Raw genomic sequence first — 21,319 nt, forward strand, 5'->3', positions numbered from 1 at the left:
GATCTTTGAAGTTTCTGAATGATGGAAGGGGGTCTCCCCCTGCTCTCGCTCACACACATTTTTTAAGGGTGGAGACTGGGAGATGCTCAACTGCCCTGAGTCAGGAAATTACACGACAAATTAAACAATTATGTGTTTTAGTGCTGAGCGTCTATTTAGACGCTCAGCGCCAAACATGCATTTAACATGAGTTCCACGGGCATTTACAGCTCCCCATTACCTGTAGCTCTGCCTTGCATGGTTTTCCTGCACGTTAAGAGCCCCCCACCACAGCACCTACACCTTGGAGAGATTTCTTTATCATTTATTACAGAAGGCACTGCCTGGACACTGTTGGAGTGACAAGGACTATTTCCTTAATTACTGTACATTGATAATAGCATTTACTCTGGCAGCTCCAGTGCTATTCAATCAAGCAAGATTCAATACAAAAAAGCTGATTTGCCAAAAAAGAGATTAGCATAAGTGCCTACAGTCACATTCTATTTTTGAAGGTAACGCTACTGTGTCTGTGAGCTTGCTTGTGGGAACTTTATAAAGAGAGATTAATCTAGTTTATCTCCTTCAAAAGATATTTGGGGAAATGACAGAATCAGTGTTTAGGTTCGTGATAATATTTTTTTTATAAACACATAAAATAAAGAACTGCACAGAAAGTGCTTATCAGGAGCAGGAAGGTGTATTTTTTCTCTTAGGCGAATGTAGATACTTGTTGTGAAAAATTCCGTGTTCCCTGGTTTGCCGTTGCTGTTCTTTGTCATTTGATCAAGTGGTGACTGTAGCTGTTGCACTTTAAAATTAAATGCTATTATTTATGGTAGAACTTGTGCTAGTTAAAAATGCAGACCTCAGCACTATGTACGTTTGTAAGCAGAAGGTTAAGCAGGACATTTTAAATGGTAAAGCAAAGGGCTTAATCAAGGCTGAAGAGCAAAATGCAGTGGGATAACAGATACAGTAAACAGGCATTAATCACCATACAGGCTTAATCCAGGTATTAGGCAGTCTTGGGGCTAATATGAAGACTCACTTGCATAAGGACTCATTCTATCAACTCTTAAATATGTGGATAACTTTATTCTTGGGAGAAATTTCGTCAAAGTTAAAGGCACTTGCAAGACCAGGCCCATAGTGTGCCTTTGTAAAATGGTCATCACACAATTATTTTGCCTGCAGGGGATTTCTGAATTAGAAGACACGTGTAGGGGTGTGGCTCAAGAAAGGAAAAAATTGACCAGCCGCAGCATCGGGAGCCACTTTTCCAGGCTTTTTCCCTCGACACTGTCTGTTACTGTGACATCAAAATCCAAGCTAAGCACTTCTTGCCAAGGATGGACCAAATAACACCATGGAGCCAGTATCATCTCAGGGGAGACAGCTCACTGTTTTAGTGACAAATTTAGTCACTACAAATCCAGGCTTAGAACACAGTCCTTCCCTAGACATAATCCAGCGCTTGCAAACTGTGTTTAACCACTGATGAACTAAAACTTCAGTTTCCAGAAGATAATAGCACATCCATAAGCATGAAATTCACTTTTATTAGATGTTTAGAAAGATTCAAGTGCTTCCACATTTAACTTAACATCAGAAATTCCCAATCTTTGTATGAACATACACATCATGTGCATTGACACCCTGGCACGCAAACCCCATCCTCCAGCCCAAGGTGGGTTTTGGCTTCCTGGTCAAGTTCCTCTTACCCCTGAAACAGAACCTGTAGGCTCATGGCAAGCCCAACAAGAGCTAACCTGAGGAAAGGGGAAGGAGATGGAAGTGGGGAACGGGGTAGATGGCCACAGTTTATCTATTCAAGGAACAGCAAGATGAAAAAAAAATCCACAAACCTTTAATTGTGAATGTAGAAGAGGGACAGTGATGTAACTGTTCCCAGGGAACACTATTCTTATTTTGTAGAGGGAGGTGAGCCAAGATACTTAAGCTCTAGAGAACCTTTAACACAGGAAGCTATTTATCATAACAAGCTTGGTTGATACTGCTCCCATACTGAACCAATTAGATTAGCCTATTTCGTCATACTTCATAACTTGGGATGATAGGTTTCCAAGCATGGTACAGTGCAGTAATTGAATTTTGATCAAACACACATGGCCCATAACCCAGTATGTGAAACTTTCAGAACAGTTCACAGCTTTTAAATATCCAGTCAACATGTTGCCAAAAGTACAGGATGTACTTGATGCAAGTGGGAGAGGAGGGGGGAGCACGAGTCCACGCCGTAACTTGGTACAGCTGTAAAACAAACATTTTTTTGTTCCGATTCTGTTCCTACTTTACCAAAGGAGCTGGGAGGAAGACAGTGAATGTCAAGTAAGTCGTTTTTCTCCCCAACCCCCACGCCCCCCAGGCACACATTTCCCTTTTAACATTCTTAGATTACCACAACCTTTTAAATTCACTATACTGTACTTTCATACTGTATTAGACACACCAGCAATTATGTTTGTTAGCATGACACATCCATTGCTTACACTTAGTTAACAAAATAACTTAAAAGTCGCATGCATCATCCTCTTAATAGGGTTATAATCAATGGGACCATGGAATGAAAGCCCTAAAAATTACCCCCCACCTCTGCATTCCCCAGGCTTCTGCCTCTGCCAACACAATCCATATGTTGGGCAGTCTCTTCGGGCTCAAGGCGAACACCCAGTCAGTTCTTTGCAGTCAGTGGTCTCCTCTTACACGTTCTTGCTGTTTTCCCCACAGCAAATCCAAGGAACTTTGAAGAAGGTTCTGTGTAAAGGAAACAGAACGCATTAATAATTTCATTCCCACCACTCTCCTGACTCGGGGGCAAAGCACCCACTGCAGAACAGGTTCAAGACAAGGAGCCTTGTGCTAGGCTTTATTCTGAGCGAGTCGTGGCCAGCCGTACCAGAGCTGCTCTCTGGCCCACACCTGGCAGCCTGGCACACTTGAGCAGTGGGGCAGGATAACCCCAGCCGCTGCATGGGGCGCTGCCAACTTCCGTGTCTTTCGAATGCTTCGACCTGAAAGGCAGTCGGAGGCTGTGCAGCTCTCCCAGCACCTCGGGCATCTCAGCTCCCCAAAAGGGAAGCACCAGGGCAGCCAGCACCTTGGCTTTAGCTGAGGTGGTGCAAATGACATAAAAGCTGGCAATTACTGCGACAGCCCTCCGAAGAATGTAGGTTTACCCGAGTGCTTCTGGTTGCACTCCGTGGATCAGCTGCCTCCAAGACGTCTCACACACCTGCTCTGGAGTACAGCTGTGTAAGAGAAGCAGCCACAGGTTCCAAGGGGAGAAATGGTGCTTTCCAGAGGTAACAAAATGTGCATCTTGCTCAGTCCTGCCACTGGTTGGGGACAGGTACATTGCACAATTACAGCCCCCCCATCTGAGACAGAGTGCAGGAGGATGCACTGGAATCCTTCTCCCTCCCCGCCCCACGCCTGACTAAGTTATGATGCTGCAGAGAAAATAAAAAAAAAGAGAAGAAAAAGAATTCACTGTTAAACTTATCAAACTTGGTCCAAGTTTCAGCTCAAACCAAGGTTAAATAGGCCTGTTCTAAGCCTCTTAGAGATAGGATTTATATAGTAATTACAGTAATGGAAACTGATCTTTATAATTTTTATACTGCCTAAAATTCTGCTGTGTCATATACATCTGCAGAGCCCGAGAACTGTGCTTCTCGGAGAGAAGCACTGCAGTCTTGAAAGCAGCCATTCAAATGTATAATGGAGAATTATCAGAGCATGAGGACGTCTGAGATATAATGAACCACGAAGAAGCTGCAATCCTGGAAAAGCAAGGAGCACATAGTTGAGAAAAGCAGCATTTTTAAACAGTTCATTTTGTTGAAAGTTTACAGAACTAGATCTTCATCGCCCATACTACAAACAGTTTTGGGAATGCCCCTTTTATTTTTATATTTCCTTTATTCTCCTTTGGTACAGTTTCGGGTCTAGAGTGAGAGCACAGTGCAAAATGCACCTTGGTCAGACACAATCCCCATGCTCTTTCCAGTTTTCTCTGTCGTGCAAGGAAAAATGCAGGAGTGCTAAGTCTTTGCCGTACGGTAAAGAACAACTTCAGGAGATTTGGAGATCTGATAGGGGGTTTGGCTCCACCTTCAGGAAGCAGAAGGCAAAGAGACAACATAGTTTTAAGTTTCAGACATACTTTCTGCTGAAACTAAAGCCTACAACCCCCTCTTATAGACATCTATTCCTCCCCAACGTGTTTTGGTTTCATACATATAAAAGATTCCCTGATCTGATGCCCTGACATTTCCACACATCTGATTCAGCTCTGAAGAGCCCAGCTCCTCCTACAGCTTCTTGAGAACTTGTGGAAGGATGTCCAAAAACAGCCAATACGTGAACAAATAGAGCTGAGATATGAACAAAGGACAAAGAAAAGCTGCTTTGAGGTGTGAAAAAAGTTGCCACACACAGGATGTTGTAGTCCTGTTTCAAATATTATCAGCCATTTACACTCTCGGTGCTAAGGTTTCCATGGAGCATGAAGTTTTCTCTGAGAATTCACAGAGATTGGAAAGGTTCTCTGGGTAACACAGACGGACTGAGAGGAAGAAAGCTGAAGAGTTGATCACATTTCAGTCTAGCAAAACACATAAGCATACGCCTAAAGTTAAGCTTTTTTCTCCCCAGATTCTGGCAGCAATTGCAGAAGATGCAAACAGACTAATCTCTTGTATTTCACCATCAGCAGACTGATGCAGCTTGAAATAACAAACACCCAGAACACAGTAGCTGGTTAAAAAGTGTGATTTAAATGAATTAAAATGCCACATTTTTTAAAAAAGCCACATAGTGACCATTTATAATGACGAAAATGGCAAAGTAGTTAGAGATGAGGCTACACTGAGTTTGAAAGACTATGATGTTATCAGTGAAATAACAAGAAATCACCCAATTAGTGACAGGCAATGGAAATGTACAGTTGCTTGCAAAATCTTGCCTTTGGCATTTCCCCAAAGGGGTGCGCAAGTACCCAACCCAACCTTATTGTAGCCAACATCATTTTCTGGAGGAAACACGTTCCGAAACTGCAGAGCAAGCAACAGGAATGGCTCTCAAATGGAATAAACACCTAATGAATCTAAAAATAATAATAATAAAAAACAAAAACACTGAGAAGAGATGGGAGAAGACTGAATAGACAGAGCCGTGTAAGCAAATACAACTGAATATACTCCTGAGGAACAAAGGAAACAATTCTTGATGGGGTGACAACAGATGTTCTCCAAAAAAATTCTAACGGAGCATTTCAAACACAAAGACCTTCCTGTGGAGCTGAGAAGTTTTACTGGCAGACATGCAGCAATACATCTTCGGAAACATAACAAACCCTACCATTTGAGGTGCTATCAGGTCCTGAAAGCAGCAGTGACATCTTCATGTAGTAAGTGGTGGGCGGTGGTAGAGAGGGAAACAGTTAAGATAACAAAATACTGTCACGGGAAGTTGCTATAGCAGAGTCTTGATTTAAATGGCTGTAGGAAGAGCTAATCAGAGACCTTGGTCTAGAATAGCCTTTTGAAAATGCGCTCTGTACTCAAGTGAAAGATACACAGATTGACCTAATGGAATAATTACAGTGCAGAGTAATTTATGAATCATGTAGTTTCACCTAAGTACAACCACTTGTACTGTGTGAGTGTAGTACACAAAGTGCCCAAGGCCAAACGTTCCTACTAGCTGCTGCCTCTCCACATCATGGTTAAGCATATTGCAGAAAATCCTAAAACTTAGACTGAGTAAAAAAAAAAAAAGGTTTATGGAGCCATTTTTGCAATGACTGAACTGCACTGGTACTTTGGGAAGATTTGGATTTAATTCCTAGCTTGGATCTGCAGCATCTTCACTGAATGGCTTTATATAGGTTTTTAAATGTGAGGCACTTCAAAATTCTTTTTTTAAACTCTGGCCTTTACTTTTTATCTTAAAAAAAAGAAAAAGAGCATTAAGAATAATACTTCTTTGTCTTGTTGGAATGTTGAAAAGATTCCTGAATATCTGCAAGGCAAGCAGATACCATTTTATCTGGGAACAAGGCAGGAGGATGACATAGTACATTGTCTAATTTTTTTCAGTGCTTTGCAACTGTTTTTGAGGAAAAGCTACAACCAAGAGAGATTATTCCTGTGCAGTAAGAGCAATCAGAACCACAGAAACACTAAGATGGACAACTTGATTGACAGGTGAACACTAAAGCAGGCAGCAACACAGGAAATCATCATAGGACAGACATTTTGATAAATATTACTGTAGCCAATTTATTATTAACACAGTGGGACAGCTTTACATCTTGCATCACACTTTTCACAGTCCTTATGGTAAACATGCCATATCTGACAATTACAAGATGAAAACAAAAACCTCACTAACTCTCTACTGGCCCTGCAGCACTATCTACTCGCTCAGTTAACCCTCTCTAAACTTCAGCTGTGCAACGAAACGAGGGTGTTCAGATACACAACATAATTCGTATCGGATCCAATCCAAGTTGCAAAGCTCGTGCCATCTGTGACACTGATTTCTAAGACTTCACATAAAACGGAGATGGTTGTGAAAGAAGTGGAAAGGTGTTAGTACAGGACGGAGGACCGAGTGGAATGCCATCTAAAGGGAATTAAAATAAAATCTTGCTCAGGCTTAAAATACTGTTCTGTCTGGTCACCCGTGGCTCCATTCTTACTGCTATGACCAAACAGGGCAGTCCGGAGCAGAACGGGCACTGGTAGCTCTAGCAAAGGATTGGGATGAAAGAAGCCCACAGTTTTTTTATTCCCTAGATTGGTTGTGGATACATGTTCTGTTTCTACAGAAACACTGTAAATTAACTTGGAATAACCACTCCTCTCTCTGCTGGTCACTTTGTTTCTGGAATTAACAAACTATCCAATGGACCTCCTAACTAATCATATTTTCATCTGATTCTCACAAAATAGCCCCCACATTCTTTTACGGATAATGAAGCACAAGATGGACTGCTGCAGTCACTAAGTCAAGCCCTCTGCTACTTGTACACACGGAGATGCATTTTAAAATGAAATCTTGTGTGACAAGTTCCCCAAGGGTTGTTTTTTTTTTGTTTGTTTTTTAATTGAATTGCATAGTGTCTTCCTATTTTCAGAGCTATATTATCAGCTTCAGGGTTAAAAAACAAAAAGCAGACGAGTCACAGGATGATCTGTGCCATGGGATTTTATTTGATTCAAACATTTATTTTCCATCCATTTCCTGTCTGTTTTTGCAAGTGTGTATTTCAGGAAACAAATCTGACATGCACAAAGAGCATTCAGTGAAAGACAAAAAGGGAGATGTGACAAATATCAGGCAAGCGAACAAAGCTAACAGAGTATTCTTGTCTCTCTGAGTCCACAAGCAGAATTCATGTTAGCAAGTGTTCCAAAACTATGTCTGAGTGAAGGAAAGAATTAATGTTAAACAAAGTACTGCAAGTGGTTGATTCTCATTATGTGATGTGTCAGGTTACACTGATTTGCAAAAAAAACTTGATTTCTTTACAAAGCTTTCAATGCACCAAGTCTTAATGTAGGTTTAAAAGAGATTGAGAACATGAACTGCACTTTAAAAAAAAAAAAAAAACGATTTAGCAATCTGATTTTTGTATTCCCTCAGAAATACTTGTTGCGGACACATTAATAACATTTCATCAGAAAACCAAAAGAATAGCCCAAATTATTGAAAAAAATCAACACTAAAGTTTATATAACATGGATTTCTCGTTCAGTTACTGCCAGTTTCCGTAAGAAGATGAAGGCAATGTTTAAAGTTGGTCAAATAGCATCAAGATTCTGTTAACATACTTCCTGTCGCTTTTATTTGAAGGAACATTCATGTAAACCTTAGTTGTCCTAAAGAATTTAGTTTAAATGCTTTAAGAATTTATTCTTTATTAAGAAATTACTTAAGAATAACAAAATTTATTTCACTGGAACACAACCGATTAAAAAGAAGAATATTTTAAGGACTTTATTAACACAAAGAACTCATTTTTTTGATATTCTGTAAACCATACATACCAATTTCTTTTCAAGAAAAAGAAGGTATGTCTTTCACTGTGGATGGTTGCAAGGGAGTAAGACAAACAAATCAAAATAATCAGAGCATTTATGTCCTATTCTAACCTCTGTGCAGCCCAACATTCATTCACCTTCCTATTTTGAGATGTGTCACCCATGGTTCTATTTTTTACGTCCACTTATTCGTACTGGTCATCAGCATTGACCAGATTTTTCAGCTTCACCAAAATTTATCTTCAAGCTTTACAGAAAGAATACTTTCAATTAATAGGATTTCACAGGATGTGCTGGCGCAAATTTTAGGGCCACTTGGATTTTAACTAACAGGGTACAAAGAAAGGCAGTTTCTGTGGTTTGGGATATTTCGGTTCACTTCCAAACCGCTACACACACAGTTCCAAAAACAACCCCCAAGTGTAATCCTGGCCTGTCCATGCTAAAACTCTCATCAGTTTCAATGGAGTAAAGATCAGCATAGTTGTTCTGAACAATCTTTTGCCTCACTATAACCCTCTAAATTATACTGACTGAGACACAGAACAACACTAGTGCAAATTGCCCAAGTCTGCGCATTTCCCAATGGTACAACTTCGCAACCTCGTACACGCTCACAGAAATAGAGTGGTCAAAGAAACTTGGCGCCTTTGTGGTAAACTCATTCACTTGATGAATTTTCATCTTTTATCATCTTTGTTCAATGGACATTTAATATTCAGTTCTGATGAAGTGTAATTAATAAGTCATCAGCGACTTCAGTGGACGACTGGATCCATCTGTGAAATAAAATGTACTTATGCATACACGAGACACTTACTGCCGGGGTTAAGGGTAGCTCTGCATTTTCCTGAATGTTGCGTTGGTAATCGTGAGCCGCGTGAGCCTTGCTCCGTAGTAGTCTATAATGTAACTAGAGCCATCAGAAGGTCCAACAATCTACAAGAGAAAAAGAACCAAGACTTTTCAATATAAAGTAAAATATACACTTTGTGCTAATGTCTCAATTACTGCTAATTTTCCCATCATAAAATTAGTCATGCTTAATTAGTCAAACAGAAACTAGATTTATTTTGAAGTTATGCTGTAGTTTAACTATTTTAGAGAGCACTGTCTCAGGCTGAGCATTTCCCTGGGGCTTCTAATCAACCAAATTACACAGCCAGGCGCTGGTACTAGGTTAAGCTGATGAGGATTTGAGTCACAAAATCAGGCTTACAAATGAGTGGGCTCCAAACCGCTTTTCTTGAACAAAGAAGGTGGGTAGGAGATAATTAGGTTGATGACAAGTATCTTTGAAGTACTGCACAGGTAAGAAAGAGACGGAGAGAAGATCATGGCTTTTTTGTTCTAGGAATGTTAAATTGATATAGAGTCACTAGGGAGATGAATAAGGGGAGATGAACGATACTCTCAATTGTGTCTGTAAGCGACATGAGGCAAAATCACAATGATAGTATAAAAGGGAACTTGTGGATACATTTATTTCAAAAGTTAAATATTTTTCTGTAAACCCATATAAACAATTTCTATATCCTCAATGCATTTTGAGTTCATCATGGGAAATGCATCGTTTATGCTATATGGATGCATTGTAAAGTAAGACAATTTGGCAATTTCATGATGTCACAAGAGGTCACCCCAGCCAGGGATTTAGCCTCCAAAAATCCTACAGTAACAGCTCTTGCGTGACACAGGACTTATATTTGAAGAGGCAGGGGGAAAAAAGTGGCAATGTCTTCTCTCCTGCACACTGTCTTGAAACCCCAACAATGGGCTCCATCAGCCCATGCAAACGCAGAACTTCAGGATTCTGGGAACACCAGGACACCTCTCCTGAAAAGTTTAACACTGTCTCTCACAAAAAGAGCCCACAGGCTCTGACAAAGTCAATTTACGGTGAAACAGCTTCCAAACTATTCGTTATAAGTATTGAGAGATAGCTAATCTATCTAATTTTTAATACAAACAACAAATATATTTTGTATCTGTATTTTACAACATCAGTCTATAACCACAGCTAAAATAAACACCTTGATTTTTCAAGGCACAAAAGTTCTTAAGGCTAAAATGCTAACAAAGAATTAGTAATCAATCAAAACTTTAGCAAACGCAGATTTGTATCTTGCTTTGAAAGCACTGACTTACCTGCATTGAAATAAGTATGAAATCAATTAGGCTACCAATTCCACAAAATCCTACTGTGCAGAACTTTAACAAACCTAAAAAAAGAAAAAATGAAGTCTGTATGTCGCTGGTTGCAACCACCTTCCAACCCTCCATTATATATACAGGTCTAGAAATAGAACTGAAGTTAAAGATCATTAATTATCAGGGAATTATGAATATACTTTTTTTTTTTTTATTTCTGTATCCTGAATACACTTGAAAGATTTTAAACTAACAACAATTCCTAAAACAGATAAATATTCTTAAACAAGGCAAGAGTTGATAACCAAGTTACTGGAAAATTTCCCTTCTTTGATCAAACAGAAAGAGAGAAAAGAATCTCAACTTGAGCCACAAAATTTACTTATGAATAGAGGGAGACTTTTTATCACCTCATGAGTTGCTGTACACAGTGATTTGATTTCAGAACACGCTACTCTGGCAAACCATTTTAGTATCACTTTCATATTTTTGCTGAAATAGGAATTTATTTTGAATTTATTTATACACATATATACAGAAACACTTTTTAAGCAGTATTCAAAAAGTTTGGTTTTTTTTGTGCAAATAAATGAAAGATTCATAGAAAATATAAGGGAATAGCAACTAACAGATAAATGTTTCATGGGAAGTTGCAATGAAAGGCAGACTACTTTTGGTGTTTTCAGAAGACAACTGATTTAACTTTTTTTTTTATTTAGTATCAGTAGTTTCTTGTACACTGAGTATAACACATTGAGTACTGTATATATTACAAGATAACACTTAGCTGAGCTAGGCAAACATTGATGTTACTTAGAGATTAAAAGGCATTCGTCTCTGTACCTAGGAACAGCCAGTATGAAGAGGAATGCCTATCTGTTGCACTTCAGTCAGTTCTAGGCTACACTATTCGGGGGAAACACAGTTCCCTACTAAAAAGGGTATCCTTACTGTGCTTATAGGGACCAGCACACTTCTGAGGCAAGAAACAAGCATGTTGGTACCATCGGCCAGCGTAGCATCTCATGGCACCTCTTCCCCAAGGGAGCTGGCACAGCAACAAGTTGTGTTGTGCTGCATAGTGCCTGACAATGAAAAAGCACAGCAGTTTTCCAAAGGATGAGCCTGCTGTTGCTCAAATACCCGAAGGTCTCCTGACTTCTGTCTCTTCTTCTTGGTTCCCCCTCTCTCAGAAGCAGCAATCTGCCCAGCACACCACCTCCGCTCCCCAGTGCCCTGTCTGTGTGGCTGCACGTGGAGGAGAGGGGCGGGGTAGATGCTTGCACACTGTGGGAAGAGCATCCTGCTGTCTGGAGATAGCTCCCATAGTTGACAAGATGAAGCTGGCTGATTTATAAACTCTAAGGAGGCCGTTTACCATCATTCCATGGACTGACAGTACAGTCAGAACAGTGAACATACATCTAATGACCAAGAGGATGAAGGAGTAATAGCAGGATGGTCTTCCAGCTGATTAAAAGAAAAGCCTACGTGCTTTTTTTCATATTACAACTGAAGTCATGTCACTTAACTGTGCAAAACCTCAGTGTATCAATGTTTAAAATACCTCATTCCCAGAGGCTGACGTGTGAGACTTGCAGCAGCCAGACATGGTTTGCCTGGCTATCAGTACTGGCATAGCGTAACAAAACAGAAGGGAAACAGCCAGCTAAATAAATACTAGCCTTAGGAAACGGCAGTTAAGACAATTAAATATATAATATCAAATCTTTGGTGAACACGTTTACTTTGTTGTTATTATCTCTGAATCAAGCGCAGTCAGCATTTAAAATACTTATTTGTGACGCTTATTCTGCCACCTCCTCTCAAGCTTCGGTCCTGGACCTCACCCTCAGCTGGCTACTTTAGGAACCCAGCAGACCTCCCTCCACTGCTGGTCCCAGCTGCTCCAGTTTACTTGAGGAACTGGCTGCATCCCGCGGAGCCATTCTGCAGTACGTTACTGGATGCAGAACTGTTTCTGAACTTGGCATACATTTCTGGAGTGCAGGGTAAAGTTGATTTTTTTCTTCCTCCTCACCTTCCTCCCCACAAGCAGATCACATTGTGAAAATAAACTGCTCTAAAGCACAGAGGGAAAAAGTAGTGCTCTTAGGCAGTAATAACTTCTGGTTTAGTTCACAGTGTGTGGGAGAGGAAGAGATTGCCTTCCTGGCTTCTTCACGCTCAGTATTTTTGTATTGTGTTTGTATTTGTGCTCTCTTTAACCAAAAGAGAAGGAAAAAAAAAAAGACGGAGCATTTACAGTCTTCGTTATTCTTGCACAAAATATTTCAATGTTATTCCCTTTCTTCATCATTTTTGCCAAAGTATGGATGACCTACAGAAATATTTACTACAGTCAAGGAATCCAATCTACTGATTTTATTTCTCTTTTCTGCTCTGACCTATTTGCTTTTTTCTTCTTTGGCTTTCAAAAGCTTGAAAACTTTTCTTTAGAGGAGTTTAATTTTATGTCTGTTAACTCTGGTTATTGGTTACAGTGTATGCCAGCGGAGTTAGCAAACATGAGCCATACAGAACTTCTATATAAGAACAGAGTATTTATAAATCTACAGTACTGGAGTATATTACAAAAATAATTACTGCTAATTATTATTCCAAATCCAGTGATATAACAAAAGGTGCACCTGAGTGACTGATTCCCAAAATATACCTCTTTGTGAAACAGACGGACAAAATAAGTGCTAATTATAGAATTTCAAGGAAAAAAAGACACAGGTGTTAACACAAGATTAACTGGAAAGACAGATAATGTTATTAAAAAACACAAGGGTTTCTATTGGACGGGCAGAAACTCAAATCTCCCAGCTGAAGGGACAGTAACATGTATAGTTTTGTCCAATTCACTGCTCCACGCTATCTAGACTTTAAATTTACTCCATTTGTCAGGCTCAGAAACAAAGAAAATCTAAGACAGTAAAAGTAGTTCTAACATACTAAGATATTTGCATTATTTAAAAGCCGTTGGCACCATCACCCTGGGAATCAGGTCCTAAAAGCAGTAAGCAGAGGTAGTTCTTATTATAGGTCCCAGCTTCTGCAGAACTATTATTAATACTATGAGCTACCTTGAAGGTATGCATTTGCCAGAACAAATTCCATATCCCAAAACACTAGCTTTACTGTAAAGTTCGTCCTCTATTTTCCTGTTAAAATCAAGCACCATTAAGTAGCTGACACATCAGTCAAAACCACTACTGTTGCAGTGGCTCACAGAGAATGCAGCGCTGAACATCAGTGTCAAGCAAACGTAAAGCAAAATGAATGACAATAATCATGTTTGCTTGTGAGGCAACTCTATATCCATTTGTCACCACTCACTCCAACAGCACGGGAGGCAAAGGTATATAATCCAGGACTTCATCTTATTTGCAATGAACTAAGGATTCTAGTTGTAAATACAAAAACTATGTCAGTCAGCACTTTTTATTCAAAATGTCAGTATACACAAATAACTCAGTCATTACAATACGCTTTAACTCAAAGAAAAAAACAAGAAATAAACTTACCTAAGGCAGGATAGCCTAGATAAAATCTATCTGCTCCCAACCATCCAAGAAATAAGGACAGAGCCACTGCCACTTTGTAGGAGTATCCATTTCTGCCAAAAGAAACAAGGAATGTAGACAGTAACTGCAAGATATATTCACTCATAGTTTTGAGAATTAAAGCAGTGACTCACTTGCCTGCTGCTTCAGTTAAAAAAACCAGATTTGTTATTTATCTTTAATTAACAGAGACAGAATTGATAATGTTACGCTTTCAAACTTGCTAGGCATCCTCCATAAAGCAACCTCAGCTGTCACAACTCAAGTACGCTCTTGCAGAATACCGATTCTTATGACTCTTGTTCTGAAATTAAATCATCATTTCTTGTCAAGAAAGACATAATTCAGTTGCTGATCCATTCCCAGTTTTACAGAGCACTTCCCAATCATTCAGCCCTGGAAAGCTGAGAGATGTGCGCGTACTGTCTGTAGGCATTAGTCCCACACCCAGCCAAATAGAGAGGAACAGGGTAGACAGGTGAGATGTCAGCAGAGACAGTAATTGCAATGAGATTTGAAGGAGAAATGAACCATGGCCACCGGCTGAAGAAGCCAGAAGGATTCAACAAAGAGGGTAAGACATGTAACTATCCCTGTGCTACACACTGAGGGCAGTAAATGGCACGCACTCGTGAATGAAAAGAACTGCGAACTGCTCAGAGATGCACGGTAGTAGGCAGACACCTTGAAGTTAAACGTCCCGTGGTTAGCCACACACAACACACAGACACAACAGGCTTCCTGAGATTTGTACTGACTGGCACCATTCTTGCCACCGGTTGGAGGGACGTGGCCACCTAACCATTAGTAATCTTCAGTCGCTACTGATCAGGGCTTTGCACTAATAAGCAAGCTAGGAACATCGAGCTACCAATTCCAGAGCCATCCTTTGCTGCACTGGTGAAAAGCTAGCTTGTGAAAAGAACAGAAACCCAAATCTAATTAGAACTTAAAAAAAATAATCAATAATTCACTGCTCTGATATGTGCACTAATATGTGCCAGCAATTACTTAATAAGCCCAAATTAAACTCTCGGTTGACAGCTGAATAAAACAGTTTCACAAAAGACAGTAGCTGAGAACGCTCCAAGCACCTTTATTAAGCACTTTCAATGCCAAATAAAGATCTACATTTTTGCTTATTATCTAGATTTACTGACTTTAAAACTTAATGGCAACATTAAGTGATTAAACCGTGACTCTTACCTCAATATTTGTTACTTACTGCTTATTAGCAACACAGAACATACCAGGCATTTCTGGAACCTGATGTAATGCAAATTATCAGCTTTAGAACTGCCATGTTTCCCCTGTAAAGAACACTAATTGTTTTATGTAGAAGTTGAGGTAAACTGTTGGGAAATGTTTATCAACCAAAAAGTGTCAACAAACCTTTCAAGGACACTAAAGCCTAGAAACAGCTTTTGCATAAAAGGTGGGAACACAGTTTAATCTGAGAGGCTTCTGCTCAAAAACAGTCAGAAAGTAAACTTAGCACTTGCGTCTGCATTGAGATGCTGTTAGAGGGAGAGCAGTCTGCAACTCCAACAACACCAACCTGAGGGGCAGAAGAGATCTAGTGTGAAGTGGAAGCACGTTAACACTGTAACAAGGCTGCCTCCACTCTCGTCCTTTGTCTTACTCATTCTTTCAGATAAAAATACATGCTGAAGAACTAACCAGCAAGCAGGAAAATAACGCTTCCTGATAATCTAAAGGGATTTCTACAACTGGGTAAAAGGTGCAATTTCTTTTCAGTTGCTCCTTGATTTTTCTCTTGCTTATCAGCCTCATCCAGCCTTTTTTTGTACATTTCTCGCATTTGACACGTAAACACCTTTTCCTCCTGCTCGCTATGCCAACTGAAACTACGCGTAGTACTGCTACACGTGTCAGTGGCCTCTGTGCTCTCTCAGGGTCTCAGCACTGCTCAAAGACCTGTCCACACAGAACTTCAGGGCTTCCGCAGACTGCCATTTTATGGACTCCTTGCTTGGAATAATGCTGCTGGAACAGGGGACATTTCAGGCCTGCAGAATCAGGGCCTGTGCATATTAAGCAAAATGCACGACACAGCGACAATTTGGGGAATTCTAGAACCTGGCAAAAATCTACCTCCAAAACACTAAATTAAAACCCAACGAATCCCAAACCCCAGTCCTTTGCTGTTGCAACCTCACTAGTAATTACAAGCTTTTCCTTGAACAAATACCAGGACCAACTGAGGAGCAAATGAACTTGAACACATCCTCATACACAGACAGAGCAGGATCCTAGACCTGCAACCTAGACTGCTGCTAAATTAGGTTGTTGGCTAAGGACAACATGCTGATTTGCCCCTTCCTAAAGCTAGGGATAGAAATTAACCTGCTGTCCCTACACATGGGCAATCCTGCTGTAGGAAAATGCCTACTTAAACCAATTTTCTGGTTAAATGACGTGCAGTCATTTTTGACAGAAGACTGATAGTTTTCATCAAAACTCAGATGTTGGAAAAATCTCCAAAATGCAAAAGCGCAGGCTTATTGGTGTAATATCAGGGTAGATATTCTTGCTTTAAATAACATTTCTGAGACTTAGGTAACATTCAAAATACTTTATAAAATGCTGTTATATCGAACAGTGATTAGACTTTTTAAACACAAATACATATGAAAGGTGGTAATATTAAAATATTAATCTTGCTGCCACTTTTACCTGGCTTTGGTGGTTTATCAACAGCATGCCTGCATAACTCCTCCTACGTTCTCAGCTGAACTTTACTAGAGGTTTCAGCAAGCCCACAAAGGGTCCTCTTACCCCTGTGCCATGCAAACAGTCATGGGACTGGAAAAGCCACGGCAAGTTATTTTGGTAGTTTAACCACCGGTGATTTCATCACAAATAATAGCCACCATAAAGTAATAGACAACACAAGAATAACATTTTTCTGCCTACATAGATCTGTGTGTTGTTTTTTTCTTTTACTTCATAAAGAAAACACAGATTTTAAAATGTTTCTAAAAAGTACGTTAAACCAAAAATATATACAAAAAATCCAAACACAAGAATAACTTTCTATTCTAAAGAGGAGGCAATTTTATTAAACTAGTGTAGCTCATCTTATTCTCAGTCCCCATCACAGATGGGACTGAAACGCAATTGTTTCTGGACAAAAATGTGACTGAAGTCTAGTTTGCTAGCATTTAAATTTGATTAGATGTAATAATATGTTTTCTTCAATTTGCTGAGCTTTGACTGCAGAGAAGACAAAATACAAAGAAAATATTTATGAAACTAAGAGGCAGAGCTGCACTTCTGAGCTAGGCAAATTATTGAGCAGTAAGTACCGCATCACTAGGGTGATAAGGAATACTCAGCAAACATTACAACTGGAGCTGTAATTTCCAAAGATTCCACAGTTGGACAAAAGGAAAAGGCTCCTGTGTGAATGCCACAATAAGCAGAGACAAATGGTACTGACAGGTGTTCATTGATCATTAGCACTGGCCAGTTGGAACATCTATTGGTGTCCAGAGCTTTCCATCGCTCACAACATGCTCAGAAAAAACAGGTCCATCATTTTCAAGTTACAGAAACAGGCTCTTAAAAGACATGCTGGACTTGATTAAATACAAAAGTTATTTAAAAATAGAGAACAATTCCTGTAAAAGAGATTTTCAGGGTACTGAAGAGAGACTTATGCTCCCCCAGTATTTATGCATACTACAGCTTAGGGTGCAGCTACAGGCACACTTTAATTGGCGTGAACCAGTGCTGCTGCTGAGCAGTGCAGCCCCTTCCAGCCCTCCTCCATCCATCTCTTATCCTTGAGTCGCCCTCATCCCTGTGCTGGCACAAGCACATGAAGGGACTGTACTGTGACTCAACCTGGGGAACCGATCCAATCTAGTTCAAACGCACATCAGTTCTCTGATTTGGTGTACAGGAGGGGATGTCAGGGAGAGGGATGGAGAGGAGTCCCTGCGCTGATCTTAAGCATGTGTGAAGTGTGGCCTTAGAATTTGGGGCAAATCTTTGCTGGGGTACACACTAAAGTAAAGTGAAGACAGAAAAATAACTAAACAAACAAAAGTTTCCAGCACAGAGACAGATTTACTTACAAACATGCATGCTGTATCTTTATAATATTTATTTGAGGATGAAGTAACACACGTACGGAACTCTATCTTCCTCCTTCAGCCAACACATCGTACCATTTTAGAAAAAATTCAATGTGAAAACAAAGATAAATTATTACAAAAAATAACAGTGTACTTACACATTGCGGCATGCAATAGGCTTGTAAAATCCAACTTCATGTCCACTAAAGACTTTTTCTACGCCAAGGTGATCTTTACAGGTTATATTTGGTGCTGGCAGACACTGAACTGAGGACAAAAAAAATTATTTGCAATTAAGCAGCAGCCGACTGGATATTGTGGCATTTTCCCGACAACACAGGTAAAATAAACAAATGAAGTTATACTGTGCAACAGTCTTGAGACACAGCACAGAGCACACAGGAATGATACTTAAAGTATATTACTAAATACATCTAGTAAAAGCCTGCGATGTATTACCACAATATTAGTCACTCTCTACTGTTTTAGTGAGTTGTTTTAAAGGGGAGAATTCCAGTCCTTTATACACTTTGTAGTAGCTTTCAGTACTTGTGAGACCTGTTGATTAGTTCTAACTGAACTGCTAGATGGGCTCAACATTTCTTTCCTGATTTTCCAGTAATACCCAAAGGAAAGAAGATGAGGATTTGGATTTATTTATTTTTTAAAATATCTATCCACATTGCATAGGACCATCCCAAAAATTAAGTTAAAAATTAAGTTCAGATGGTCAGTATCTGTAACAGGGGAAAAAAAAAAAAGCTATGTCTGGACTTAATTGTCAAAGTCATACATGGATGTTACTGATCAACGTGCCTCATCTAACACAACTACAGAAAGCAACATTCTTTCTCTTCCAAAAATTAAGCAAAGAAAGCAGTGCTTTCTATTTAGAAGAAGCCCACAGCAGTTAAAATATTGACACAGGGAAGGACACTGTTTTCTTGTCAAAGTCATGCCAGTACGGCTCCAAACCCGCTACTCTATGAGACTACTTGGATGCTTTGAATTAAACCCTTACTTGTTTGGATGATGAAATCCAGAAAGATGCTTAGAGACTGTAGTGCTTCAAGCATGAGCTTTAAGACCAACTTTTTATTATTTAGATAATACTGATAGAGGAAATGACTCATACTGTGAGGACAATCTAAAGACTGCTGTATGTGTAAAAATTCTATACAGATATAGAAATGAACACGTTAATAAATTCAGCAACCTCCCCCACTCTGAAGCAAACGTATGGTATATTGAATACAATCATACGGTTAGACGCAACTACCAATGTGAGTTGTGATCAAACTACAGAATATTCTTTGGCTCACTGACTGCCTGTCTATAATCAGGGACACAATATCAAAGATGATGTAAAGGACTGAATAACTTACAGGGGGATGTATTTTGGAAAGTACTTTCATCCAGTCTCTGAAAAGTACTTGGAAAACCTCCACTATCCCCAAGCATCCCAATAAAGAAAATTATTTAGTGTTTATACACAGTAAAATCTGAAAGACAACAAGCATACGCATGCATTTTAAACGAGTGTACATAAAGCAAATTAGCTAACAAAGAGACCATTTACTTCAATGCCTGCGAACACCAGAAAAACTAAACGTATGTAATAAAGCAAGCGACCAATTTAACTGCGTTTCTGTTGTACTCCAAAGAAAATCTGAATTTAACATCAAAATAAGCGTAACTGCTTTCAAAAGAGACCCTCATGTCACCAAAAACTCTTGATGATGGAAGGCACCATCCTTCCTTAAAAGAATTTTTAAGATTTTGAAGGTTTTGAGGTTGCTCTGCCATATGTCAATTCTTCTAAGTATATGCAAAACTGAGTAGGACAGGAATGGTTTGCTCTAATCACAGTAGTGAAGGACAGGGCCTAGAAGATATAACATACTTTGAAGAGGTTTACCAGAAACCTCACTTAAAAAGGTACCAATGAGAAACAACGTATTTATTCATTTTCAGTGAAGTATCCAATGTACGCAAATGTTTCAGGCTTTCACACTAATGACATTACTAATCCCATGTTTTAAAAGCTCATCTAGCAGATACATAAATGCATGAATTAAATACTTCCTTGGAAAATGTAATTACTGTCAATATATGTTAGAAATTAGAAATCCTTACCATACGCCGTGTGATTTGTACAATTCATTGGTTCTTGTGTACTATTGTCTATTTTAGGCTCATCACACATATATGTTCAGGTAATTGAGGAAAACATTTTTCATATCAAACACTACAACAGGTTTAACATTAATTTATTCCACCCTCTTTAACCTCTGAGGATTAAAGATGTACCTTGATGTCAGTTTTCCTCCCTCCCCATCCCCCAAAATAGGAACAGCACATTACCATAGAGCAAATCTGCTAATCCAATTTAATACATCAATATATTGCATAAGCTCCACGTTTAATTAGTGCTGCAGTCAGCACTACCTAAGGGAACTACAATATTTATCAGTCACAGTCTCTGTATTTGAAGGCGACAAGGTAGAACCCCAGCCTATGCTTCCTTCCTTATTTTGATACCGGAGTACCTTTAAACCAAGGCATTTGGTTGAGAAGATTAAAGCTACAATAACAAACAAAATTCAAAGAACACCTAAAAACAAACATCGGAAATGCCAGGAATTTGGACTAAAGAAAACGTGAGCAGGAACAAATTTTCTGAGGTCTGAACTCCCACAGTCAAGTAAGGCAGGAGATGAAGTTTGCTTTTTTTCCAAGCTTTGCTTTCCTGACACTTTTGATCTGCAGCCACATCGCCAACGGCCAGCTGCCCTCACCAGCCATTTCCTCGGGAAGGCCTGACACGCCTCTGGAAACAACTTGCAGCTTGGGCTAACACCTGAGACCTTCTCGCTTGGCTGGGGGAGGCAGACCCGATATTTTGGGAAGCCACTGGCTCTCACTTGAGTGTCCTGAAAACGAACACAAGAAGGCGAAGGGGCAGGAGGGTCTCCCATCCCACGGGATCTTCTCGTTGAAAACCAGGCGCACCCCGACCTGCACACAGCCACACGCTACGCCAGCCCCAAATAAACCTGTGCCACTACACACATCCTCCCTGCCGCTCCTTCCAGCTCGGGACCCGAGGGTGTCCCTGCCCCCGGTGCCCCACAGCCGCCAGCCCCATCATCCCCACAGCCTCTGTCCCCCCGCCGCGGCCGCGCTCAGGATATTGCCCCAGCCGCAGCTCGTCGCACTTGAGCGGCGGCTCCGAGCTCGCCGCTGCCCTCACGGCTGCGAACCAGAGGAAGAGGAGGAGGAGGAAAGGGAACGGGGCCTCGGCCACCCCTCGCCACCGACGCCCCATTCCCACCGGCCACCGCCCCGGCCGGGCGGCCATCTTGGGAGCTGCGGCTGCCGTCAGTGACGCCGCGGGGAGGAGCGGCCCCGCCGCCCTGCCTCCGGGGGAGCCGGCTCT

At 40.3% G+C, this 21,319-nt stretch overlaps 1 protein-coding gene across 2 annotated transcripts; it reads right to left on the reverse strand.

Moving 5' to 3' along the window:
- Positions 1–1,521: 1,521 nt before the first annotated feature.
- TM2D1 (TM2 domain containing 1) lies at positions 1,522–21,308 on the reverse strand. 2 transcript variants are annotated; one of them, XM_040565870.1, is made up of 7 exons: positions 21,075–21,308; positions 20,017–20,090; positions 18,039–18,147; positions 13,739–13,830; positions 10,203–10,276; positions 8,875–8,993; positions 1,522–2,757 (listed from the first exon to the last, which is right to left on the reverse strand). In XM_040565870.1, exons 1-6 carry the CDS (start codon positions 21,239–21,241, stop codon positions 8,883–8,885), a joined length of 627 nt encoding a protein of 208 aa, XP_040421804.1. In that variant the 5' UTR covers positions 21,242–21,308; the 3' UTR covers positions 1,522–2,757; positions 8,875–8,882. The 2 variants fall into 2 exon arrangements, with proteins under 2 accessions (XP_040421804.1, XP_040421803.1); XM_040565869.1 differs by lacking the exon at positions 1,522–2,757 and having other exon boundaries at positions 7,204–8,993.
- Between the last annotated feature and the right edge of the window lie 11 nt (positions 21,309–21,319).

This window comes from Cygnus olor, chromosome 8 (assembly GCF_009769625.2).
Source record: "Cygnus olor isolate bCygOlo1 chromosome 8, bCygOlo1.pri.v2, whole genome shotgun sequence".
NCBI lineage: Eukaryota > Metazoa > Chordata > Aves > Anseriformes > Anatidae > Cygnus > Cygnus olor.